The sequence below is a fragment of the Labrus mixtus genome, chromosome 23 (assembly GCF_963584025.1).
Source record: "Labrus mixtus chromosome 23, fLabMix1.1, whole genome shotgun sequence".
NCBI classification, from domain to species: Eukaryota; Metazoa; Chordata; class Actinopteri; order Labriformes; family Labridae; genus Labrus; species Labrus mixtus.
Window position 1 is genome coordinate 16497812 of NC_083634.1, and position 27063 is coordinate 16524874.

At 38.2% G+C, this 27063-nt stretch overlaps 2 protein-coding genes across 2 annotated transcripts in view; both read right to left on the bottom strand.

Moving 5' to 3' along the window:
• LOC132958937 (uncharacterized) overlaps positions 1 to 27063 on the bottom strand; it is a 59562-nt gene that overhangs the window by 10869 nt on the left and 21630 nt on the right. The window contains exons 9-22 of the mRNA XM_061032014.1: positions 19966 to 20244; positions 19573 to 19869; positions 18518 to 18781; positions 17860 to 18102; positions 16599 to 16721; positions 16452 to 16467; positions 16262 to 16359; positions 16082 to 16137; positions 13105 to 13226; positions 12821 to 13043; positions 9299 to 9584; positions 8082 to 8348; positions 7676 to 7954; positions 7137 to 7409 (exon numbers count right to left, since the gene is read on the bottom strand). Of these exons, the coding sequence (XP_060887997.1) occupies positions 7137 to 7409; positions 7676 to 7954; positions 8082 to 8348; positions 9299 to 9584; positions 12821 to 13043; positions 13105 to 13226; positions 16082 to 16137; positions 16262 to 16359; positions 16452 to 16467; positions 16599 to 16721; positions 17860 to 18102; positions 18518 to 18781; positions 19573 to 19869; positions 19966 to 20244 (2826 nt within the window). The remainder of the gene's footprint in view (positions 1 to 7136; positions 7410 to 7675; positions 7955 to 8081; positions 8349 to 9298; positions 9585 to 12820; positions 13044 to 13104; positions 13227 to 16081; positions 16138 to 16261; positions 16360 to 16451; positions 16468 to 16598; positions 16722 to 17859; positions 18103 to 18517; positions 18782 to 19572; positions 19870 to 19965; positions 20245 to 27063) is intronic.
• On the bottom strand, positions 20632 to 24175 carry LOC132958465 (uncharacterized). Its single transcript, XM_061031305.1, has 5 exons — positions 23445 to 24175; positions 23054 to 23086; positions 22294 to 22575; positions 21076 to 21342; positions 20632 to 20948 (listed from the first exon to the last, which is right to left on the bottom strand). Exons 1-5 carry the CDS (start codon positions 23479 to 23481, stop codon positions 20647 to 20649), a joined length of 921 nt encoding a protein of 306 aa, XP_060887288.1. The 5' UTR covers positions 23482 to 24175; the 3' UTR covers positions 20632 to 20646.

Below are 27063 nucleotides of genomic sequence, written 5' to 3' on the forward strand. Positions count from 1 at the left end.
TGCTCGTGGGGGCAGAGGGGGGGGAAGGAAGAGAGGGGAGAGAGTTAAGCTTCCTGACAGCTTGGTGGAAGAAGCTGTTTCCCAGTCTGGTGGAGCCGGCCCGCAGGCTGCGGTACCGTCTCCCCGATGGCAGGAGGCTGAAGAGGCTGTGTGAGGGGTGGGTGGGGTCACGCACAATGCTGGTTGCTTTGCGGGTGAGGCGGGTACCGTAGAGGTCCAGAAGAGAGGGGAGTGGGACACCGATAATCCGTTCAGCAGCCTTCACTGTGCGCTGCAGGGTCTTGCGGTTGGCAGCAGTGCAGCTCCCGAGCCACACAGTGATGCAGCTGGTCGGGATGCTCTCGATGGTGCCGCTGTAGAAGGAGCACATGATGGTCGGGGGGGCTCGTGCTCTCTTCAGCTTGCGGAGGAAGTAGAGGCGCTGCTGGGACTTCTTGGCCAGTGATGTGGTGTTGGTTGTCCAGGAGAGATCCTCACTGATGTGAACCCCCAGGAACTTGGTGCTGCTCACTCTCTCCACAGCAGCACCGTCGATGGTCAGTGGAGGTGTAGGAGTGGGGACTCTCCGGAAGTCGACAACAACCTCCTTGGTCTTGTCGACCTTCAGGAAGAGGTTGTTGTCTCTACACCATGTGGCCAGTTGGCTGACCTCCATCCTGTAGTGCGTCTCATCGTTGTTGGAGATGAGACCAACCACTGTTGTGTCGTCCGCGAACTTCACAATGTGGTTGCTGCTGAAGGATGGAGCGCAGTCGTGGGTCAGCAGCGTGAAGAGCAGGGGGCTGAGCACACAACCATGGGGGGCCCCAGTGCTCATGACGGTGGTTTTTGATGTGCTGCCGCCGACCCGCACTGTCTGAGGCCTCTCGCTGAGGAAGTCCAGCAGCCAGTTGCACAGGGAAGAGCCCCAGCTGGTCCTGATACCAATCGTATATGAGAAAAGCAGAAGAGAAAAAGAGAAGATTGTTGGTGAGAGGCTTCAATGTACATGAAGAAGTTACAGTGCAAACAGAAGTTAATAAAACGTATTTCAATTTCCTCATTTAAAGAAAAAAAAAACATAAGAGCACTGATGGCTTAGCGGTGAGGTAGCATCCTATGTTCGGAGGCTGAAGTCCGTCAAGCAGGCGGCCCTGGTTCAAGTCCGACAGGTGTCTACTCTTGCAACCATTTCACCCTCTCTCTCAAGTTTCTGATGCCTCCACTGTCCTAACAAATAAAGGCTCAAAGCTCATAAAAAATGTTTAAAATAAGGTGATAAAAAGATATAGTAATAATAACTTTATTTATATAGCACTTCACTAATCAAGGTTACAAAGTGCTTAACCAAATGTATAGATATATACATATAGAGTATAGCATCATATATAAGAACAAAAGTAAGATTATCAAAGACTGAAACTGTTGGTTGTGTCTTGTTTTTAATACCTACTTGATTAGTATAAAATGTTTTAGAACTTCATTTTGTTTTGTTCGAAATGTTTGAAACTGTTTCTGTGAAGTGAACTTAGTAGTTAAAGGGTCGACTTCAAGTATATTTGATGTTAAAAAGAGAAGGTATAGAAAGCTTCAGAGTCAGCCTAAACCTTTTCAACAAGTTTAATCCCTCAACGTATTTTATTCATAATTTGAATAGAACGTTTATATATTCTTGTATGGGGGTAATTTGTAAATACTGATTGAGTAAACTACTACTAAAAGGAAACTACCAATAATGTGTAACATTGAAAGCTCTGCTTTTAAAGTCAAGAAGAAAACAAAATGGCTGCTCATGGGATGCAGGACCTTTGTTATTTTCTGCCACAAAGCTGCAATGCTGTAAAAAGGTGAAATTGTTAATAATTTGTATTTCTATATTTTCAACGGTAGAGAACTTCACGTCTTTGACAGATAACGACAAAGAGTAACAACCATAACTTCTTTCAAGGATGATTTTTAGCATTCGTCTTTATTAGATAGTAAAGCTGAAGATAGATGGGAAATATGGGAAAGAGAGAGAGGGATAACAGAGACCACAGGGATGAGGGCCGGAACTGCATCTGGGGTTGATGTGGCAAGACCTTATTCTTATTGGCTGGTTGGTCAAAAAGCAAGTACAACCAAAAGAAACTGTTGTTCCTGTTTAAAACATTTATTAGGAACATTACAGCAGAAATACTTTAACAATACATAACTATGAAATAATTAAGATACAAATTACTGACGGTTCAATAAACTATAATGTAAATGATTATGTTGGTGGAGAGCAGGTCATCACAGATATAAAAGTAATGTTGATGTCCATCCGGGATCTTTGTAAGCCAACACTGACAAAGAAGCCGACTTTAAAGCTGCACTATCAACTGGGTGCTCAAGCTAAAATATACAGTATGAAGCAGCTGAAACAACTCGTATCCAAAGTTTAGTACACAAAATTGACAGATAAATGACAAAATAAAATATATACTTCTAAAAATAAGAATAGTCAAGAATATTCTGGTAATAATTGTAAGCTTTTAGCTAATATGAGTAATGTAATACATATTCTGTCACTCTTATTTAACCAGAAAACAAATGAACTGTACTAACCCTTGAACATTTGTGATAATTGGAAAGCAGAGTTGCATGTTAAGTAACGATGTGAACATAATTTATGTAATTTAATCAGCTCCTTTAAATATACAATATGTAGAAAGATATACAAATTTTTACACTTAAATATCTAAATAATTAAAAATTGACGAAACTGATGTTATAAATATATTTTTCGTCTTGTACTTACATTCCCGCAAATATTTCAAAGCCAAAGAAATCCTTAATATTATAGTAACAGAAGCCGTGTTGTCGTGGTGGCCACCATGACAGAGCCTCCATGACAGACACGACATGTATTTCGTTGCCATGGAAACACCGTACTGTTGCTGTATGTGCTGCTGTGATAAAAACTTCATGTAAATCAGACTTGGATACATCGTCGGTAAACATATTCTCTTCCTCAGGTCGGTTTCGTTCGTTTGTCTTCACTACGGTCAACTCTTAGCTCATTTTCATCAGGGTTGGGGACAGAGTAGCAGAGAGAATCACTCCCATGATTCCCCGCCAGCCTTGATGTCGTCTTTTGTGGTAGTCCCCTGGCGGCGGAATTTACAAACTGTGTGTTCAAAGAACTGGGGAAGTAAACACAAACATGTTAGTCCACAGTATACAGTTGCTTATATTGAAATTATTAAAATGTTTTGTCTTTTATGTCCGTGTAGTCCCACACTTTTCTTTGCACAAAATATCTACTTTAAATACATTCAGATCAGATATGCCTCAGAGGTCCTCTCTAGAAATCAGATGGCCAAGTGGCTTCTGTATATAGTTATGCATGTCTTTTAACTCAAAGACTGTCGTTTTAAAACTAGAAACAAGAATCCAACTAACATTATTTTGACTTATTTGCTGTTGATTCAAGACGCCTGGCCTCTATTCCAAAAAACCCAGTAAAGAAATAAATATATATTCATGTTTTCAACTGTATTACATTGGGCATTTTTGGAGTGCACATGAATATAAAAGGTATACACTGTACCATTTTCAGTGTCTTCAGTGCCTTACTGATTGGTTGACGTAATCATCCCCTTTAGAAAAATGAAAATCAAGCAAGTATTTGTTCATCAAAGTTTTAAGGACAAGTGTCGTTCAAATAGACAAATGCATGACGAACATGAAACTCTTTTGTGACATGTTTTCCTTAAATGTGAAATATTTCATTCAGTGTATATTAATTTAAAAAACTGCAGTACCAGCGTTGTTGTCCTCAGAGATTTGCAGTGTTTCGTAGACACTGGCATCACCTATAGAGAAGTCAAAACCAAGCAAAAGTCAATTTGATCCCATTTTGGATTCATATATTTTGAAGGCTACATTAATTTCTAAAATTGTGTGTATATATACACAATATCAAGATGAAATGCTTACCGTGCAGGAGAGTAGAGTATACATCAGGTTGAGCCACATTCTGGTAAAGTTCATGACTTCTGGCAGAGTCTTGGTTGTTACTCTCAGACTGGCTTGGCCTTAAACATGCAGGATTGACAAACATTACATTGAGGACCATGGCTTTAATTACTGCTATATTTAAAATAAGTAAAGAGAGAGTTGAACCTACCTCCTGAAGCATGAGTCTGTGAAAAGGACATTTTCTGTTACATTGTTTTATACTTTATATAAGTCACATTGCTAATCTTTGTCAGTGCATTTTTATATTTAATATAAATAAAGTATTTAACAATTAGAAGTAAAAGAAAGGTCTTACCCTTGGACTGAAGGAAATGATACAATAGGAGGATAAATATTGTAAGCACTACTCCAGAAATCAGCCCAACAATCACAGGAATTACAGGAAATGTGGATTCCTCAAACAGCATTTCCATAACTGCCATAAAGAATAACAAATAGTCACTGATACTACAATCATACAAACACTCCTTCAACTGATTCAAAGTGTTATTTCATAGTTTCAGTCCTGGTAGTAAAGACAAAACCTCTAAAATGTATACAAATAATATTCAACATAAATACATAATGTGATCACCTACGTTTAAGAATCCAGGAGGTATGAACTAAAAATTTAATTTGATTTTCCCTTTTAAAGGATACTAAAGAAATTTTGGTAAACACTAAAGCAGACAAGTGTTGGTTATTTTACTCACCTGTTACTGACATCCAACTCTGAGACGACTCTCTCCCTGAGGTCTGACACTTGTAGAAGCCCTCATCAGACTTTGACACAGCAGAGATATTAAGCTCCTTTCTGGTATCATTTTGAATGAGTTTGTTATTCCGATAGAAGAACACATTGGAAACATTATCTGAGCTTCTCAATCTGCAGCTAAGACTAACTGAACTTCCTTCAGTCACTGGATGGACAGGGCTCACCAGGATAATATACAAATCTGTAAAACAGTTAAAGAAAAGAGGATTCAGTCAGAGATCATCAGGTTCAAACATAAAAATTATCAGACACAGAATGATGAGAATATCTATTTTTTTACAGCAATGCTTCAAAGTGATGATTAATCTGATGTGTTATCTTGTGTACACCTTACTCCTTCTTATGTTTAACACTTTGGCATCAAATGTGTTTGAACAGCAACTGTCTACAAATGTGATCAGTATTTAATAATGATATACACTCAGACCTTAATCTTTGCTTTTATCTAATTAAGAGAAAACGCTCCCACACTGTGCTGCTCTTTTACTTCTCAATGTCGATGGAGATAACGTGTAACTGAATGATGTTGAATTGAATACTTGGATGCTGAAAGATAAAAACTTTAAGAAGAAATGTAATAAAAACATACTCTGTTTAGTGATGTTGACAGCGTTGCTGAACTCCCCTGATCCAGACTCACACCAGTACACATTATTTCTTGAAATGAAACGTTCTAATGTGCATGTTGATCCAGTCATTGTATCCCTCAGGGAGCAATCTGCCAGGGAGCTATCCTCTTGAAACTTCACTCTCCACTGAGTAGAGTTCCCCTTACACTCCAGTGAGACAGAATCAGAGGTGAAGTGTTGCACTCTTTCAGGACTCACTGTGAGAGATGCTGATGAAGGCAAATCTAAAAAAGAAGAAAGAAACAAGAGGTTCAACAAAGCCCAGACCGTTAGCTGCCATTGGACTTTATATTTAATGTCGATATCCAACCAAGGAATTCGGTCTGTAAATTGAAAGACTTTCTTTGACCTGCCATTTTTCAAAGATATGACAGATTAGCATTGTTTTTTTCTTCTTCTTTTCCATCAGTGATTACTGACCAACATTATTTTAATCATACAAGCCCTCACATGTGAGAGTAAGCAATTAGCAATAAGATGCTTAATTATACAAAGTAAAATGTTTTTATTGAACGATTATTTAAGTGATAGACTCTAATAATCTTCCTTTAAATGTTTTTCATGCTACCAAAAACAACATCAACCACTCACCAAGGAAACAAGTTTGGCATTTGGCCGTGTATATTGTACTGTAGGCTCATGCATATGCACTTGTGGATACACACACACCACATATATGATGCTTTTAAATTGTCTATTTAGACAGATGAAGATATATTTGCAAACTACCTGCACATTAGCTCCAAGTTAAGTTGTGTATTTATTTTGGTAATCGAGTGTAGATATTGAGCTTTCTGTTTAACTATTTTGAGAATGTATATGTATGTATACACACTTACAACTCAATGAAAAGTTGTTCACTAAAAGGAAGGGGAAAGAAAGAGCATGAAGTCATCGTGATCAATTCCTATCTTTCTCTTGGATTGTTGTACAATACAGACAAAAGTACTGAAGAAACTCTATGTTGTTCATAGATCAAAAATGAATAAAGATAAAGACAGAAACAAACTGACCTCCAGACCAGACAAACTTTAGTTCACTATAAGGAGTGTTCATTTCTCCTCTTCCAGCTCTGCACACATATCCTGCTGTGTGTGTCTGTCCATGAACAATGAAGGAATACTTTTCAGTTCCATCTCTGCTTCCAGATAGCAGCTGGTAGCTGTAGGAGTTGTCAGATAGTTTGGGAATAGCTTTATACCAGTAGAACCTCCATCCTGCTGATGGGTGTTTAACCTCACAGATCAGAGTCACAGAGTCTCCAGGACTCAGCCAGAGTGGAGACACGGTGAGGACAGGCTGGGGTGAACCTGTTGGAAAAGTGATTATTCAAAGAAATAAAACCATGTAATGATGGAATATCTGATAGTACAGTATAATGTTTATATAAAAGAAATGCTACTTACTGGATAAAACCGTTAATGTGATGGGATCGCTCCAACCTGTTGGAGACTGGTCACTTTTTTTTCTGCCCTTACAACTGTAGTTTCCACTGTGTGATGTATTAGCATGTCCAATACTGTATTCCTTTTCTTTTGGAGGTTTGACTGAGCTGCTTGTTTTCCACTCGTACTCCCACTCAGCGTCGTCTCCTTCCTTTATCTCACATCTTAGAGTAATCGACTCGTCATTGTATATTTCAGACCAGTCGGGGTGCAGAGTCACGACAGCCTTGTTTGCAACTTTGAATGTTGAAGAATTCACAGTAAGTACACAAAGATGAAAAAACCTTAAATCTACACCAAAGAATGTCAAAATGCAAAACTTACTATTTTCTTTTAACATAATTCTATTACTGTCCTCTGTGTAGTAAACTGGGTTTCCTCTCGCTCCTCTACACCAGTAGAGTCCTTCCTTTGAGACATTCATTTGTCCAGCCGAGGAGACATCATTTATGGATGATGGGTTAGAGGATTTATCTGCTCTGTACCAAAAGTAGTATTTCCAACCAGATGAAGACCTCACATCACAGGTCAGGGTCACATAACCTCCTACTGGAATATCTGTGTTATCAGCCTTCAGCTCAGCCTTTGGTTTTTGTTCTGTTCAGTTTAAAACAGGGATATAAAAATTATTACTGTTCCTTTAAATAGCCATTAATAAAATACCTTATGGAAATAAACATGAACTTCATCCATGAAACTTATTGTACCAAAGACACACTTAATCACTGTGATCTGTACTAAAACTTTCTCAATGAAGAAATAAAGTCACAATTTGAGAACTGCTCAGTTATGGATGGTAGCTTCTCTTAACATACACAAACATCCTAAAAACTGTTTTCATGTTGATTTTAAGTCCATCTTACCTGATACTGTCAATGTGATTGGGGTGCTCCATGGTGTTGAGGAAAGTACCTCAGTTTTGTGTTTTCCCTTACACTTGTATTCTCCTCGACTGTAAACATTAGCAGTGAATTTAAATGATTTACTGTTTTTTTTCACAGATTTATCAGAGGTGGTTGTTTCCCACTCATACTCCCACTCAGAGTCGTCTCCACCCTCGATTTCACATCTAAAAGTGATCTTCTCTCCGCTGTATATCTCAGTCCAACGGGGCTGAAGAGTCACAACAGCTCTGTTTGATACTGTTCGTGTTCAAGAGATCCCAACAAGGACATGATGGTGAGAAAAAATAAACATCTTTAGCTTTTTATATCAATCAATTTATGGATAGAATATATTATTACAAGTTTTCAAAAATGTTAAACTCACAAATGATGTTGATAGTGACTGAATCACTGTACTCTGTGTAGTAAACTGGTTCTCCTCTCTCTCCTCTGCACCAGTAGACTCCTCCCTGGGAGACACTGATTCGTCCATTGAAGTTTTTACCATCATCTTGTGTGCCCGAGTGATCTCCTCTGTATAAGATGTACGTCCAGCCAGATGATGGAGGGTTCACATCACAGGTCAGGGTCACAGCGCCCCCTGCTGGAATTGATGTCCTGTCAGCTCTCAGTTCAGCCTTTGGTGTTCTTGCTGTTTGATTTGGAAACAAAGATGTAAAAAGGTAAATTACCGTACCTACAATTTGGTCAAATTCAAACAGTGCTGCGCCCAGAAGTAAAAATGATTTGAAGAATTATGAGCTGAAACTAGTGATAAGATTTATCTCTTAAATTATATTAAATTTAAAATAGTTCAATTCCAGAAAAGATCCAACTCATGTATCACTTTAAAAAACAGCATCAATCAATCAAATGTATTTATGAAGCACATTTAAAAAAAAAAAAAAAAAAAACTCACACAAACATGTTTGTCTTGTTTTTTAAACCTAATCCGCCCCAAACACAAATGCACAAACACGATACCAACTATATAATCAGACTATAATATTAAATGATATTTGATAGAAATACATCAGAAAGAAACACAAGCAACCTAATTAGGACTCAAAAGCCAACATGTAAAAGTGTGTTTTGAGGCGTGACTTAAAAGACTCCACAGAGGGGGCAGACCCTGACTGAGGGAGGAAGGCTGTTCCTCAACCGTGGGGCCTTGACTGCAAAGACTCGGTCACCTCGAAGTTTATAACGGGAAGGAGGCGGAGCCAGGAGGCCCATGTTTGAGGATCTGAGATACTTTTCTCACTTTAACACAATCATAACTTAGGAGAGTTTTATCAATATCAACAAACATCTTCTTTGTCAAATGTGAATAACTTATCCAATATTTATAAGCAATTATTCAGACACTGTTAGTGACATCAAAATTCACTGTTTTAAACCATATTAAGACATATTTTAAGAATTACAAAAGATGTGATAGTCTTAAGTTTCTCAGTTATTTTGTTACCATGCTGAAAGGTAAAATATAATTTGTCACAGCTCCCTGCAAAATGCTTTAAGCAAGCAATGTTTTGTTTTCTCATTTAGATGAAATCATTTTCACCTGGACATTTTAATTATTGACAACATGGTTCAACTTACTTGTTACAGTCAATTTGAAGGGTTCACTCCAAGGCGTGAAGGTAGGATTAGTGTGGCCCCTTCTGCCGATGCACTCATAGTCTCCGTTGTCAGAATCAGTGGCTCCACTAATAATGTATTTATTGTCTGCTGTATATTTGTCTGAGCTGGATGTTCTGTGTCCTCTCCATCCAAACATCCATTCAGAGTCTCCACCTCCCTCAATCTCACATCTGAGAGTGAGCGTCTCAGCCCAGAATGTTTCAGGCCAGTTGGATGTTGTGGTCACACGGGGACGGTTACCTGTTCACATCACAAAGAAACAGGATTGGAAAAAAAACTAAAAAGAGAAAATATTACAGTTTTCATCCATGATCCTTATTGTAATGAATAAATGTCTGTACAATATAACTATGATAATAATGACACAACAATAATGTTGTAAATGGTTTTAAAGTAACGTATAAAGCAGCGTTAAAAGAAGCAGCTGTTGAAGAGATATAAGAGCTTACAGAGTCACAACAGTTTCTAGAAATACCAGCAGCTTTCCATGGTAAGGACAGAGTCGAGTCAAAAGAGAAAACTAAAATGCATAGCTTAAAAAAAACATTTTCAGTTCATGTTCTAGGACATTTTCTTTTCTGATTCAACTTAAGAGATAAAACATAAACACAAAACACTACATGTGGATGATGTTAAAGTGATGAAGTAGGTAATAAATAGAGGAACTGCAGAAATATTTAAAAAACAAAAATCATAGAAATATAAGACCATCATTTACCTTGAGCCAATCCGTTGGGGATCAAATTCAGCACTAAAATAAAGATTAATAGTTCATCAGGGAAGAATTAAAGGCGTTAAATCCAGATAGAGTTTCATTTTAGTTACTGTAGTCACTGTTATTGTCAAAACTTTCAAAAACCAGATGGTTCATCTCAAGGGGCTATCCATCAATAAACAGAATTTCTCACAAAACAACAAATATTTGGCAGCCATTTCAATCCTAAAGCTTTTTTTTCCAAAACTATAGACTATTTACTGTTCACGCCTTGTTCAAATGTTGTACAAACAGCAAGTGCTTAACTCCTGTTGTATTATTCAAACAGCTGAACTACATGTTCATAGAAACATGACTCGCTGTTTGAAAGTCACAAAACTTAAAAAGCTCTGATGTACTCACAGAAAAACCCCAGCACACAACGCAAGGTTTGGTCCATCTTCACATCGAAAACGACAATGAAGCTCTGACGCTTAGCTTTTAAAAAAAACACATTAACTTTACATTTCTAATAATGCAGAAGGAAAAGAGGAGAAAGACAAGAAACAGTTCATTAAAATGTGAGAGCAGAGTTTCTCTTTGACGTCTTCTTTCTCTGTACTTCCTTCCCTATTGCACTTCACACAATTTTAAGTACCAACCTCAACAAACCTCTTTACACTTCCTGTCTACTGCTCGAATAAGAAAGAGATCATGTAAAATGGCTTCTGTTAGGGGTTAAATAAATAAATAATGGCACTAATAACTAATTATTGCACATCCATGAAACATAATGCCAATAACTTTAAGATCACATACACACCTAACATTTCTAGTGTTCTATGTGCTGCATGTTATGCCAAATATATTATTATATTTATTTATGTTGTGTTTTTATAAACAAAATAAATAATGTTTTGCAATACACAATATATGAGTGTCCTTGTCTAATACACCCTGGTGGCAGAATTACAAATAGAATGCCATCTAATGATTCACATGATCATTAATAAATAATAACCCACGACTGATCTGGTGCACTGCCTGCATAGCAGTGTGTAGCAGCCCCACTCTGACTTCTCTCCACTAATGCACGTCCACAGGTCCTGTTTGAACATGTGTGTGATTCAGGTCAAAGTGTGTGAGAAGCATGTCACTCAGAAAATCATTTTAAAATAACAATTCAAATTCAAAAAACTAAAGCCACGGTAAGATGGTGAAAAAAAAGCAGAACCTCAACATGCAAATGTTCCCACATTGTGGTAGAGTTCTAGTTTCTAGTTTGTTTGAAGCCCAAAACACCGGAAACACTAACTGCTTATTGCCCATGAGAAAGTTTTAATGTTTTCAGTTTGTTTTCATTAGCAGAAAAAAGAAGACAAAAAGATGACAATATGTTTCATCTAATCTGACATGTTACTTTAGGTTCTGCCTCATTTACCATCTAGACGTTTTTCTTTTAGTCCTGACTGTAACTCAGTGGGGTTTTCTTATTGAGAATACTCGGGGAACAGTTGAAGCTTTCACAGCGTGCTCTAACTCGTTGATCAGTGATTTCTTTGGAAACTTTGGTGAAAAGTTCAGTTTTATTCATCTTAATTAAACAGAACGTAGAAACCACAAAACTCACAACTTCTACAGAATATAAGGAAACCTATGATCGAACTGAATTTCCCCATGATATAGTCGGTACTTGGTAAAGTCTGGCTGACCACTTCCTGTATTAACACCTCTGCTGTAGGAGGCCCGCCTTTCACTCAGGCCGGACATGATGTCACTGAAGCAGCAGAATTCACAGTATTTATAACTTTGAACAACTTAAGGTAGTATTAACAACGAGTGGATGCTGATGTGACCGTATTCATATAGCACCTTTCATGTGATGAAAGCAGCTTGATGCTGTTGACAATTAAGTGGCAATTAATACCAACATTTTATAAGTATACAAAGTCAAAGTCAAAGTCAAAGTCAACTTTATTGTCAATTTCAAAATATGCCAGGCATACAGTGGAATCGAAATTGCGTTTGTCTCCGACCCGCGGTGCAATACAACCAAAATGAGGTAAAAAGATAAAATAAAATGAGGTAAAAATAAGATAAATAATATTTACAGTAATAAATTCTAAATTGTGCAAAATGGTAAATAAAATAAATAAAATACAATTTTAAGAAAAAAGTAACTTGTGCAATATGTGCAGTGTGCATTAAACTGATTGATAATTAGTTATTATTCCAGAGTTCTTGGTGGCACACGGGAGGGGGTTTCAACATCCAGTGCTCGTGGGGGCAGAGGGGGGGGAAGGAAGAGAGGGGAGAGAGTTAAGCTTCCTGACAGCTTGGTGGAAGAAGCTGTTTCCCAGTCTGGTGGAGCCGGCCCGCAGGCTGCGGTACCGTCTCCCCGATGGCAGGAGGCTGAAGAGGCTGTGTGAGGGGTGGGTGGGGTCACGCACAATGCTGGTTGCTTTGCGGGTGAGGCGGGTACCGTAGAGGTCCAGAAGAGAGGGGAGTGGGACACCGATAATCCGTTCAGCAGCCTTCACTGTGCGCTGCAGGGTCTTGCGGTTGGCAGCAGTGCAGCTCCCGAGCCACACAGTGATGCAGCTGGTCGGGATGCTCTCGATGGTGCCGCTGTAGAAGGAGCACATGATGGTCGGGGGGGCTCGTGCTCTCTTCAGCTTGCGGAGGAAGTAGAGGCGCTGCTGGGACTTCTTGGCCAGTGATGTGGTGTTGGTTGTCCAGGAGAGATCCTCACTGATGTGAACCCCCAGGAACTTGGTGCTGCTCACTCTCTCCACAGCAGCACCGTCGATGGTCAGTGGAGGTGTAGGAGTGGGGACTCTCCGGAAGTCGACAACAACCTCCTTGGTCTTGTCGACCTTCAGGAAGAGGTTGTTGTCTCTACACCATGTGGCCAGTTGGCTGACCTCCATCCTGTAGTGCGTCTCATCGTTGTTGGAGATGAGACCAACCACTGTTGTGTCGTCCGCGAACTTCACAATGTGGTTGCTGCTGAAGGATGGAGCGCAGTCGTGGGTCAGCAGCGTGAAGAGCAGGGGGCTGAGCACACAACCATGGGGGGCCCCAGTGCTCATGACGGTGGTTTTTGATGTGCTGCCGCCGACCCGCACTGTCTGAGGCCTCTCGCTGAGGAAGTCCAGCAGCCAGTTGCACAGGGAAGAGCCCCAGCTGGTCCTGATACCAATCGTATATGAGAAAAGCAGAAGAGAAAAAGAGAAGATTGTTGGTGAGAGGCTTCAATGTACATGAAGAAGTTACAGTGCAAACAGAAGTTAATAAAACGTATTTCAATTTCCTCATTTAAAGAAAAAAAAAACATAAGAGCACTGATGGCTTAGCGGTGAGGTAGCATCCTATGTTCGGAGGCTGAAGTCCGTCAAGCAGGCGGCCCTGGTTCAAGTCCGACAGGTGTCTACTCTTGCAACCATTTCACCCTCTCTCTCAAGTTTCTGATGCCTCCACTGTCCTAACAAATAAAGGCTCAAAGCTCATAAAAAATGTTTAAAATAAGGTGATAAAAAGATATAGTAATAATAACTTTATTTATATAGCACTTCACTAATCAAGGTTACAAAGTGCTTAACCAAATGTATAGATATATACATATACAGTATAGCATCATATATAAGAACAAAAGTAAGATTATCAAAGACTGAAACTGTTGGTTGTGTCTTGTTTTTAATACCTACTTGATTAGTATAAAATGTTTTAGAACTTCATTTTGTTTTGTTCGAAATGTTTGAAACTGTTTCTGTGAAGTGAACTTAGTAGTTAAAGGGTCGACTTCAAGTATATTTGATGTTAAAAAGAGAAGGTATAGAAAGCTTCAGAGTCAGCCTAAACCTTTTCAACAAGTTTAATCCCTCAACGTATTTTATTCATAATTTGAATAGAACGTTTATATATTCTTGTATGGGGGTAATTTGTAAATACTGATTGAGTAAACTACTACTAAAAGGAAACTACCAATAATGTGTAACATTGAAAGCTCTGCTTTTAAAGTCAAGAAGAAAACAAAATGGCTGCTCATGGGATGCAGGACCTTTGTTATTTTCTGCCACAAAGCTGCAATGCTGTAAAAAGGTGAAATTGTTAATAATTTGTATTTCTATATTTTCAACGGTAGAGAACTTCACGTCTTTGACAGATAACGACAAAGAGTAACAACCATAACTTCTTTCAAGGATGATTTTTAGCATTCGTCTTTATTAGATAGTAAAGCTGAAGATAGATGGGAAATATGGGAAAGAGAGAGAGGGATAACAGAGACCACAGGGATGAGGGCCGGAACTGCATCTGGGGTTGATGTGGCAAGACCTTATTCTTATTGGCTGGTTGGTCAAAAAGCAAGTACAACCAAAAGAAACTGTTGTTCCTGTTTAAAACATTTATTAGGAACATTACAGCAGAAATACTTTAACAATACATAACTATGAAATAATTAAGATACAAATTACTGACGGTTCAATAAACTATAATGTAAATGATTATGTTGGTGGAGAGCAGGTCATCACAGATATAAAAGTAATGTTGATGTCCATCCGGGATCTTTGTAAGCCAACACTGACAAAGAAGCCGACTTTAAAGCTGCACTATCAACTGGGTGCTCAAGCTAAAATATACAGTATGAAGCAGCTGAAACAACTCGTATCCAAAGTTTAGTACACAAAATTGACAGATAAATGACAAAATAAAATATATACTTCTAAAAATAAGAATAGTCAAGAATATTCAGGTAATAATTGTAAGCTTTTAGCTAATATGAGTAATGTAATACATATTCTGTCACTCTTATTTAACCAGAAAACAAATGAACTGTACTAACCCTTGAACATTTGTGATAATTGGAAAGCAGAGTTGCATGTTAAGTAACGATGTGAACATAATTTATGTAATTTAATCAGCTCCTTTAAATATACAATATGTAGAAAGATATACAAATTTTTACACTTAAATATCTAAATAATTAAAAATTGACGAAACTGATGTTATAAATATATTTTTCGTCTTGTACTTACATTCCCGCAAATATTTACAACAGTTATCAAAGCCAGAGAAATCCTTAATATTATAGTAACAGAAGCCGTGTTGTCGTGGTGGCCACCATGACAGAGCCTCCATGACAGACACAACGTATATCGTTGCCATGGAAACACCGTACTGTTGCTGTATGTGCTGCTGTGATAAAAACTTCATGTAAATCAGACTTGGATACATCGTCGGTAAACATATTCTCTTCCTCTAGGTCGGTTTCGCTCGTTTGTCTTCACTACGGTCAACTCTTAGCTCATTTTCATCAGGGTTGGGGACAGAGTAGCAGAGAGAATCACTCCCATGATTCCCCGCCAGCCTTGATGTCGTCTTTTGTGGTAGTCCCCTGGCGGCGGAATTTACAAACTGTGTGTTCAAAGAACTGGGGAAGTAAACACAAACATGTTAGTCCACAGTATACAGTTGCTTATATTGAAATTATTAAAATGTTTTGTCTTTTATGTCCGTGTAGTCCCACATTTTTCTTTGCACAAAACAACTACTTTAAATACATTCAGATCAGATATGCCTCAGAGGTCCTCTCTAGAAATCAGATGGCCAAGTGGCTTCTGTATATAGTTATGCATGTCTTTTAACTCAAAGACTGTTGTTTTAAAACTAGAAACAAGAATCCAACTAACATTATTTTGACTTATTTGCTGTTGATTCAAGACGTCTGGCCTCTATTCCAAAAAACCCAGTAAAGAAATAAATATATATTCATGTTTTCAACTGTATTACATTGGGCATTTTTGGAGTGCACATGAATATAAAAGGTATACACTGTACCATTTTCAGTGTCTTCAGTGCCTTACTGATTGGTTGACGTAATCATCCCCTTTAGAAAAATGAAAATCAAGCAAGTATTTGTTCATCAAAGTTTTAAGGACAAGTGTCGTTCAAATAGACAAATGCATGACGAACATGAAACTCTTTTGTGACATGTTTTCCTTAAATGTGAAATATTTCATTCAGTGTATATTAATTTAAAAAACTACAGTACCAGCGTTGTTGTCCTCAGAGATTTGCAGTGTTTCGTAGACACTGGCATCACCTATAGAGAAGTCAAAACCAAGCAAAAGTCAATTTGATCCCATTTTGGATTCATATATTTTGAAGGCTACATTAATTTCTAAAATTGTGTGTATATATACACAATATCAAGATGAAATGCTTACCGTGCAGGAGAGTAGAGTATACATCAGGTTGAGCCACATTCTGGTAAAGTTCATGACTTCTGGCAGAGTCTTGGTTGTTACTCTCAGACTGGCTTGGCCTTAAACATGCAGGATTGACAAACATTACATTGAGGACCATGGCTTTAATTACTGCTATATTTAAAATAAGTAAAGAGAGAGTTGAACCTACCTCCTGAAGCATGAGTCTGTGAAAAGGACATTTTCTGTTACATTGTTTTATACTTTATATAAGTCACATTGCTAATCTTTGTCAGTGCATTTTTATATTTAATATAAATAAAGTATTTAACAATTAGAAGTAAAAGAAAGGTCTTACCCTTGGACTGCCTGCAGCGATACAATAGGAGCAGAAGAATTATAAGTACTACTCCACAAATCAGCCCGACAATCACGAGAATTACAGGATATGAAGGGTTCCCAAGCCTGGACACCGCTACAACTAATAACAAATAACTGTTAATGAACTTATAAAACACTTCTTAAAATTATAGACAATGATAATTAAATGTTTTGTCATGTTGTCTCAAGCAATGGTGAAGACAAAACATAAACATGTGTAAAAAATAATAGTCTACAATGAATACATCATTTTATCGCAATCCAGGATTTAACCAAATTACTGATTCAACACTAAATTATTGAATCAATAAGGTCAATCACTTAAAGTGTGGTTACTTCCAACTAGATGGTGTATTTGACTATTTCTTTTTCAGACAAAACATGGTTTACATAGAATCATTCAGTAATTTGTATCTTTGTAAGGATGGGTTTAGGCTTAAGAAAGAAAAAAAAATCAAAAATTCAGTCCAAGTGAATTTTTTACAATGAAAAAAAAAGTGCAGCAATATGTACAGTACAGGCCTGCAGAAAAATGTAAGAATAAAAAATAAAACTAGCAAGAAATAAGTAAATAACAGAATGCAAAAAGTGACAAACTAAAGACGCGACTCAGCGTTAAACAATGCCACCGTGGGCCCTTGCAGCGCGGCACACTCTTTGGTTACTGTCAACAATTCTCCAACACTTTGCCCCCCCAACCGCCAACAACCTGCAAGGCCCTCAAGCCGCCTTTTATGTAGGAGTTGGCATCCCGACCAAAAGAGGTTAGAAATCAATTAACTCTCTGGAGAGTATTACCTGTTCTGCAAGAAGCACAAAACATCTACAATAAGGCTAAAAACATATCAAAATACATTTCAGTTAAAGGGATACTTCACCCGTTGAAACATGAATCTGTATTGACATTGGGTCATATATGTAGTAGAAATGTGAAATACATTTTGAAGTTGGTGCCTTCTTGGCCGAGAAAAGGCTGAAAGTGTCTTTTTGGCTTATGTGGATGAAAGACACCAACTCCCAGAATGCACAGCACCGCAGGCCACTCCCACTAAGGTCAGGTTTACAGACATGTTTACTTCAACACATAAGGCCGTTTACACAACTGATTCAGAGATTTCTTCCAGAAGGAATTAGCATCTTGGAAATTCCTGGCAGAAAACAGACTCTATGTCTGTGTTCATAGGCAAACAGTGACAGCACCGACACTACCAGTAGAGGGCACGGGGTATCCCACTCACCTGTTACTGACATCCAACTCTGAGACGACTCTCTCCCTGAGGTCTGACACTTGTAGAAGCCCTCATCAGACTTTGACACAGCAGAGATATTAAGCTCCTTTCTGGTATCATTTTGAATGAGTTTGTTATTCCGATAGAAGAACACATTGGAAACAATATTTGAGCTTCTCAATCTGCAGCTAAGACTAACTGAACTTCCTTCAGTCACTGGATGGACAGGGCTCACCAGGATAATGTTATACTCTGTAAAACAGTTAAAGAAAAGAGGATTCAGTCAGAGATCATCAGGTTCAAACATGAAAATTAGCAGACACAGAATGATGAGAATATATTTCTTCTTTTTTTACAGCAATGCTTCAAAGTGATGATTAATCTGATGTGTTATCTTGTGTACACCTTACTCCTTCTTATGTTTAACACTTTGGCATCAAATGTGTTTGAACAGCAACTGTCTACAAATGTGATCAGTATTTAATAATGATATACACTCAAACCTTAATCTTTGCTTTTATCTAATTAAGAGAGTAAACGCTCCCACACTGTGCTGCTCTTTTACTTCTCAATGTCGATGGAGATAACGTGTAACTGAATGATGTTGAATTGAATACTTGGATGCTGAAAGATAAAAACTTTAAGAAGAAATGTAATAAAAACATACTCTGTTTAGTGATGTTGACAGCGTTGCTGAACTCCCCTGATCCAGACTCACACCAGTACACATTATTTCTCGATCTATATCCCTCTATTGTGCATGTTGATCCAGTCATTGTATCCCACTGGGAGCAATCTTCCAGGGAGCTGTCCTCTTGAAACTTCACTCTCCACTGAGTAGAGTTCCCCTTACACTCCAGTGAGACAGAATCAGAGGTGAAGTGTTGCACTCTTTCAGGACTCACTGTGAGAGATGCTGATGAAGGCAAATCTAAAAAAGAAGAAAGAAACAAGAGGTTCAACAAAGCCCAGACCGTTAGCTGCCATTGGACTTTATATTTAATGTAGATATCCAACCAAGGAATTCGGTCTGTAAATTGAAAGACTTTCTTTGACCTGCCATTTTTCAAAGATATGACAGATTAGCATTGTTTTTTTCTTCTTCTTTTCCATCAGTGATTACTGACCAACATTATTTTAATCATACAAGCCCTCACATGTGAGAGTAAGCAATTAGCAATAAGATGCTTAATTATACAAAGTAAAATGTTTTTATAGAACGATTATTTAAGTGATAGACTCTAATAATCTTCCTTTTAGTGTTTTTCATGCTACCAAAAACAACATCAACCACTCACCAAGGAAACAAGTTTGGCATTTGGCCGTGTATATTGTACTGTAGGCTCATGCATATGCACTTGTGGATACACACACACACCACATATATGATGCTTTTAAATTGTCTATTTAGACAGATGAAGATATATTTGCAAACTACCTGCACATTTGCTCCAAGTTAAGTTGTGTATTTATTTTGATAATCGAGTGTAGATATTGAGCTTTCTGTTTAACTATTTTGAGAATGTATATGTATGTATACACACTTACAACTCAATGAAAAGTTGTTCACTAAAAGGAAGGGGAAAGAAAGAGCATGAAGTCATCGTGATCAATTCCTATCTTTCTCTTGGATTGTTGTACAATACAGACAAAAGTACTGAAGAAACTCTATGTTGTTCATAGATCAAAAATGAATAAAGATAAAGACAGAAACAAACTGACCTCCAGACCAGACAAACTTTAGTTTACTATAAGGAGTGTTCATTTCTCCTCTTCCAGCTCTGCACACATATCCTGCTGTGTGTGTCTTTCCATGAACAATGAAGGAATACTTTTCAGTTCCATCTCTGCTTCCAGATAGCAGCTGGTAGCTGTAGGAGTTGTCAGATAGTTTGGGAATAGCTTTATACCAGTAGAACCTCCATCCTGCTGATGGGTGTTTAACCTCACAGATCAGAGTCACAGAGTCTCCAGGACTCAGCCAGAGTGGAGACACGGTGAGGACAGGCTGGGGTGAACCTGTTGGAAAAGTGATTATTCAAAGAAATAAAACCATGTAATGATGGAATATCTGATAGTACAGTATAATGTTTATATAAAAGAAATGCTACTTACTGGATAAAACCGTTAATGTGATGGGATCGCTCCAACCTGTTGGAGACTGATCACTTTTTTTTCTGCCCTTACAACTGTAGTTTCCACTGTGTGATGTATTAGCAGGTCCAATACTGTATTCCTTTTCTTTTGGAGGTTTGACTGAGCTGCTTGTTTTCCACTCGTACTCCCACTCAGCGTCGTCTCCTTCCTTTATCTCACATCTTAGAGTAATCGACTCGTCATTGTATATTTCAGACCAGTCGGGGTGCAGAGTCACGACAGCCTTGTTTGCAACCGCTAATGTTGAAGAATTCACAGTAAGTACACAAAGATGAAAAAACCTTAAATCTACACCAAAGAATGTCAATATGCAAAACTTACTATTTTCTTTTAACTGAATTCTATTACTGTCCTCTGTGTAGTAAACTGGGTTTCCTCTCTCTCTATATATATAAATATATATACTGTATATATAAGATATAAAAAGAGATCACTGTCTCTTTAAATAGCCATTAATAAAATACCTTTTGGAAATAAACATGAACTTCATCCATGAAACTTATTGTACCAAAGACACACTTAATCACTGTGATCTGCACTAAAACTTTCTCAATGAAGAAATAAAGTCACAATTTGAGTACTGCTCAGCTATGAATGATAGCTTCTCTTAACATACACAAACCTTCTTAAAACTTGTTTTCATTTTGATTTTAAGTCCATCTTACCTGATACTTTCAATGTGATTGGAGTGCTCCATGGTGTTGAGGAAAGTACCTCAGTTTTGTGTTTTCCCTTACACTTGTATTCTCCTTCCCTATAAGAAGTAGCAGTCATTTCAAAGGATTTACTCTGTCTTACAGATCTTTCAGAGGTGGTTGTTTCCCACTCGTACTCCCACTCAGAGTCGTCTCCACCCTCGATTTCACATCTAAAAGTGATCTTCTCTCCGCTGTATATCTCAGTCCAATGGGGCTGAAGAGTCACAACAGCTCTGTTTGATACTGTTTGTGTTCAAGAGATCCCAACAAGGACACGATGATGAGAAAAAATAAACATCTTTAGCTTTTTATATCAATCAATTTATGGATAGAATATATTATTACAAGTTTTCAAAAATGTTAAACTCACAAATGATGTTGATAGTGACTGAATCACTGTACTCTGTGTAGTAAACTGGTTCTCCTCTCTCTCCTCTGCACCAGTAGACTCCTCCCTGGGAGACACTGATTCGTCCATTGAAGTTTTTACCATCATCTTGTGTGCGCGGGTGATCTCCTCTGTATAAGATGTACGTCCAGCCAGATGATGGAGGGTTCACATCACAGGTCAGGGTCACAGCGCCCCCTGCTGGAATTGATGTCCTGTCAGCTCTCAGTTCAGCCTTTGGTCTTCTTGCTGTTTGATTTGGAAACAAAGATGTAAAAAGGTAAATTACCGTACCTACAATTTAGTCAAATTCAAACAGTTTTGCGCCCAGAAGTAAAAATGACTTTAAGAATTATGAGCAGAAACTAGTGATAAGATTTATCTCTTAAATTATATTAAATTTAAAGTAGTTCAATTCCAGAAAAGATCCAACTCATGTATCATTTTAAAAAACAACATCAATCAATCAAATGTATTTATAAAGCACATTTAAAAAAAAAACAAGACAAAAACTCACACAAATATGTTTGTCTTGTTTTTTAAACCTAATCCACCCCAAACACAAATGCACAAACACGATACCAACTATATAATCAGACTATAATATTAAATGATATTTCATAGAAATACATCAGAAAGAAACACAAGTAACCTAATTAGGACTCAAAAGCCAACATGTAAAAGTGTGTTTTGAGGCGTAACTTAAAAGACTCCACAGAGGGGGCAGACCCTGACTGAGGGAGGAAGGCTGTTCCTCAACCGTGGGGCCTTGACTGCAAAGGCTCGGTCACCTCGAAGTTTATAACGGGAAGGAGGCGGAGCCAGGAGGCCCATGTTTGAGGATCTGAGATACTTTTCTCACTTTGACACAATCATAAGTTAGGAGAGCTCTATCAATATCAACAAACATCTTCTTTGTCAAATGTGAATAACTTATCCAATATTTATAAGCAATTATTCAGACACTGTTAGTGACATCAAAATTCACTGTTTTAAACCATATTAAGACATATTTTAAGAATTACAAAAGATGTGATAGTCTTAAGTTTCTCAGTTATTTTGTTACCATGCTGAAAGTTAAAATATAATTTGTCACAGCTCCCTGCAAAAGGCTTTAAGCAAGCAATGTTTTGTTTTCTCATTTAGACTAAATCATTTTCACCTGGACATTTTAATTATTGACAACATGGTTCAACTTACGTGTTACAGTCAATTTGAAGGGTTCACTCCAAGGCGTGAAGGTAGAATTAGTATGGCCCCTTCTGCCGATGCACTCATAGTCTCCGTTGTCAGATTCAGTGGCTCCACTAATAATGTATTTATTGTCTGCTGTATATTTGTCTGAGCTGAATGTTCTGTCTCTTCTCCATCCAAACGTCCATTCAGAGTCTCCACCTCCCTCAATCTCACATCTGAGAGTGAGCGTCTCAGCCCAGAATGTTTCAGGCCAGTTGGATGTTGTGGTCACACGGGGACGGTTACCTGTTCACATCACAAAGAAACAGGATTGAAAAAAAAACTAAAAAGAGAAAATATTACAGTTTTCATCCATGATCCTTATTGTAATGAATAAATGTCTGTACAATATAACTATGATAATAATGACACAACAATAATGTTGTAAATGGTTTTAAAGTAACGTATAAAGCAGCGTTAAAAGAAGCAGCTGTTGAAGAGATATAAGAGCTTACAGAGTCACAACAGTTTCTAGAAATACCAGCAGCTTTCCATGGTAAGGACAGAGTCGAGTCAAAAGAGAAAACTAAAATGCATAGCTTAAAAAAAACATTTTCAGTTCATGTTCTAGGACATTTTCTTTTCTGATTCAACTTAAGAGATAAAACATAAACACAAAACACTACATGTGGATGATGTTAAAGTGATGAAGTAGGTAATAAATAGAGGAACTGCAGAAATATTTAAAAAACAAAAATCATAGAAATATAAGACCATCATTTACCTTGAGCCAATCCGTGGGGGATCAAATTCAGCACTAAAATAAAGATTAATAGTTCATCAGGGAAGAATTAAAGGTGTTAAATCCAGATAGAGTTTCATTTTAGGTAACTGTTATTGTCAAAACTTTCAAAAACCAGATGGTTCATCTCAAGGGGCTATCCATCAATAAACAGAATTTCTCACAAAACAACAAATATTTGGCAGCCATTTCAATCCTAAAGCTTTTTTTTCCAAAACTATAGACTATTTACTGTTCACGCCTTGTTCAAATGTTGTACAAACAGCAAGTGCTTAACTCCTGTTGTATTATTCAAACAGCTGAACTACATGTTCATAGAAACATGACTCGCTGTTTGAAAGTCACAAAACTTAAAAAGCTCTGATGTACTCACAGAAAAACCCCAGCACACAACGCAAGGTTTGGTCCATCTTCACATCGAAAACGACAATGAAGCTCTGACGCTTAGCTTTTAAAAAAAACACATTAACTTTACATTTCTAATAATGCAGAAGGAAAAGAGGAGAAAGACAAGAAACAGTTCATTAAAATGTGAGAGCAGAGTTTCTCTCGGACTTCTTTGTCTGTACTTCCTTCGCTATACACAAAATTCTAAGAAGTGCCAACCTCAACAAACCTGTTTACACTTCCTGTCTACTGCTCGAATAAGAAAGAGATCATGTAAAATGGCTTCTGTTAGGGGTTAAATAAATAAATAATGGCACTAATAACTAATTATTGCACATCCATGAAACATAATGCCAATAACTTTAAGATCACATACACACCTAACATTTCTAGTGTTCTATGTGCTGCATGTTATGCCAAATATATTATTATATTTATTTATGTTGTGTTTTTATAAACAAAATAAATAATGTTTTGCAATACACAATATATGAGTGTCCTTGTCTAATACACCCTGGTGGCAGAATTACAAATAGAATGCCATCTAATGATTCACATGATCATTAATAAATAATAACCCACGACTGATCTGGTGCACTGCCTGCATAGCAGTGTGTAGCAGCCCCACTCTGACTTCTCTCCACTAATGCACGTCCACAGGTCCTGTTTGAACATGTGTGTGATTCAGGTCAAAGTGTGTGAGAAGCATGTCACTCAGAAAATCATTTTAAAATAACAATTCAAATTCAAAAAACTAAAGCCACGGTAAGATGGTGAAAAAAAAGCAGAACCTCAACATGCAAATGTTCCCACATTGTGGTAGAGTTCTAGTTTCTAGTTTGTTTGAAGCCCAAAACACCGGAAACACTAACTGCTTATTGCCCATGAGAAAGTTTTAATGTTTTCAGTTTGTTTTCATTAGCAGAAAAAAGAAGACAAAAAGATGACAATATGTTTCATCTAATCTGACATGTTACTTTAGGTTCTGCCTCATTTACCATCTAGACGTTTTTCTTTTAGTCCTGACTGTAACTCAGTGGGGTTTTCTTATTGAGAATACTCGGGGAACAGTTGAAGCTTTCACAGCGTGCTCTAACTCGTTGATCAGTGATTTCTTTGGAAACTTTGGTGAAAAGTTCAGTTTTATTCATCTTAATTAAACAGAACGTAGAAACCACAAAACTCACATCTTCTACAGAATATGAGGAAACCTATGATCGAACTGAATTTCCCCATGATATAGTCGGTACTTGGTAAAGTCTGGCTGACCACTTCCTGTATTAACACCTCTGCTGTAGGAGGCCCGCCTTTCACTCAGGCCGGACATGATGTCACTGAAGCAGCAGAATTCACAGTATTTATAACTTTGAACAACTTAAGGTAGTATTAACAACGAGTGGATGCTGATGTGACCGTATTCATATAGCACCTTTCATGTGATGAAAGCAGCTTGATGCTGTTGACAATTAAGTGGCAATTAATACCAACATTTTATAAGTATACAAAGTCAAAGTCAAAGTCAAAGTCAACTTTATTGTCAATTTCAAAATATGCCAGGCATACAGTGGAATCGAAATTGCGTTTGTCTCCGACCCGCGGTGCAATACAACCAAAATGAGGTAAAAAGATAAAATAAAATGAGGTAAAAATAAGATAAATAATATTTACAGTAATAAATTCTAAATTGTGCAAAATGGTAAATAAAATAAATAAAATACAATTTTAAGAAAAAAGTAACTTGTGCAATATGTGCAGTGTGCATTAAACTGATTGATAATTAGTTATTATTCCAGAGTTCTTGGTGGCACACGGGAGGGGGTTTCAACATCCAGTGCTCGTGGGGGCAGAGGGGGGGGAAGGAAGAGAGGGGAGAGAGTTAAGCTTCCTGACAGCTTGGTGGAAGAAGCTGTTTCCCAGTCTGGTGGAGCCGGCCCGCAGGCTGCGGTACCGTCTCCCCGATGGCAGGAGGCTGAAGAGGCTGTGTGAGGGGTGGGTGGGGTCACGCACAATGCTGGTTGCTTTGCGGGTGAGGCGGGTACCGTAGAGGTCCAGAAGAGAGGGGAGTGGGACACCGATAATCCGTTCAGCAGCCTTCACTGTGCGCTGCAGGGTCTTGCGGTTGGCAGCAGTGCAGCTCCCGAGCCACACAGTGATGCAGCTGGTCGGGATGCTCTCGATGGTGCCGCTGTAGAAGGAGCACATGATGGTCGGGGGGGCTCGTGCTCTCTTCAGCTTGCGGAGGAAGTAGAGGCGCTGCTGGGACTTCTTGGCCAGTGATGTGGTGTTGGTTGTCCAGGAGAGATCCTCACTGATGTGAACCCCCAGGAACTTGGTGCTGCTCACTCTCTCCACAGCAGCACCGTCGATGGTCAGTGGAGGTGTAGGAGTGGGGACTCTCCGGAAGTCGACAACAACCTCCTTGGTCTTGTCGACCTTCAGGAAGAGGTTGTTGTCTCTACACCATGTGGCCAGTTGGCTGACCTCCATCCTGTAGTGCGTCTCATCGTTGTTGGAGATGAGACCAACCACTGTTGTGTCGTCCGCGAACTTCACAATGTGGTTGCTGCTGAAGGATGGAGCGCAGTCGTGGGTCAGCAGCGTGAAGAGCAGGGGGCTGAGCACACAACCATGGGGGGCCCCAGTGCTCATGACGGTGGTTTTTGATGTGCTGCCGCCGACCCGCACTGTCTGAGGCCTCTCGCTGAGGAAGTCCAGCAGCCAGTTGCACAGGGAAGAGCCCCAGCTGGTCCTGATACCAATCGTATATGAGAAAAGCAGAAGAGAAAAAGAGAAGATTGTTGGTGAGAGGCTTCAATGTACATGAAGAAGTTACAGTGCAAACAGAAGTTAATAAAACGTATTTCAATTTCCTCATTTAAAGAAAAAAAAAACATAAGAGCACTGATGGCTTAGCGGTGAGGTAGCATCCTATGTTCGGAGGCTGAAGTCCGTCAAGCAGGCGGCCCTGGTTCAAGTCCGACAGGTGTCTACTCTTGCAACCATTTCACCCTCTCTCTCAAGTTTCTGATGCCTCCACTGTCCTAACAAATAAAGGCTCAAAGCTCATAAAAAATGTTTAAAATAAGGTGATAAAAAGATATAGTAATAATAACTTTATTTATATAGCACTTCACTAATCAAGGTTACAAAGTGCTTAACCAAATGTATAGATATATACATATAGAGTATAGCATCATATATAAGAACAAAAGTAAGATTATCAAAGACTGAAACTGTTGGTTGTGTCTTGTTTTTAATACCTACTTGATTAGTATAAAATGTTTTAGAACTTCATTTTGTTTTGTTCGAAATGTTTGAAACTGTTTCTGTGAAGTGAACTTAGTAGTTAAAGGGTCGACTTCAAGTATATTTGATGTTAAAAAGAGAAGGTATAGAAAGCTTCAGAGTCAGCCTAAACCTTTTCAACAAGTTTAATCCCTCAACGTATTTTATTCATAATTTGAATAGAACGTTTATATATTCTTGTATGGGGGTAATTTGTAAATACTGATTGAGTAAACTACTACTAAAAGGAAACTACCAATAATGTGTAACATTGAAAGCTCTGCTTTTAAAGTCAAGAAGAAAACAAAATGGCTGCTCAT

What these genes read in the sequence shown, in the direction of transcription:
- LOC132958465 (XM_061031305.1), bottom strand. Translation starts at nt 23,481, where the DNA reads ATGGACCAAACCTTGCGTTGTGTGCTGGGGTTTTTCT. An exon ending in CCCCCACGGATTGGCTCAAG is followed by an intron (nt 22,576 to 23,053) that starts GTAAATGATGGT and finishes TGATGTGAACAG; the next exon opens with GTAACCGTCCCCGTGTGACC. An exon ending in AGTCACTATCAACATCATTT is followed by an intron (nt 20,949 to 21,075) that starts GTGAGTTTAACA and finishes GAACACAAACAG; the next exon opens with TATCAAACAGAGCTGTTGTG.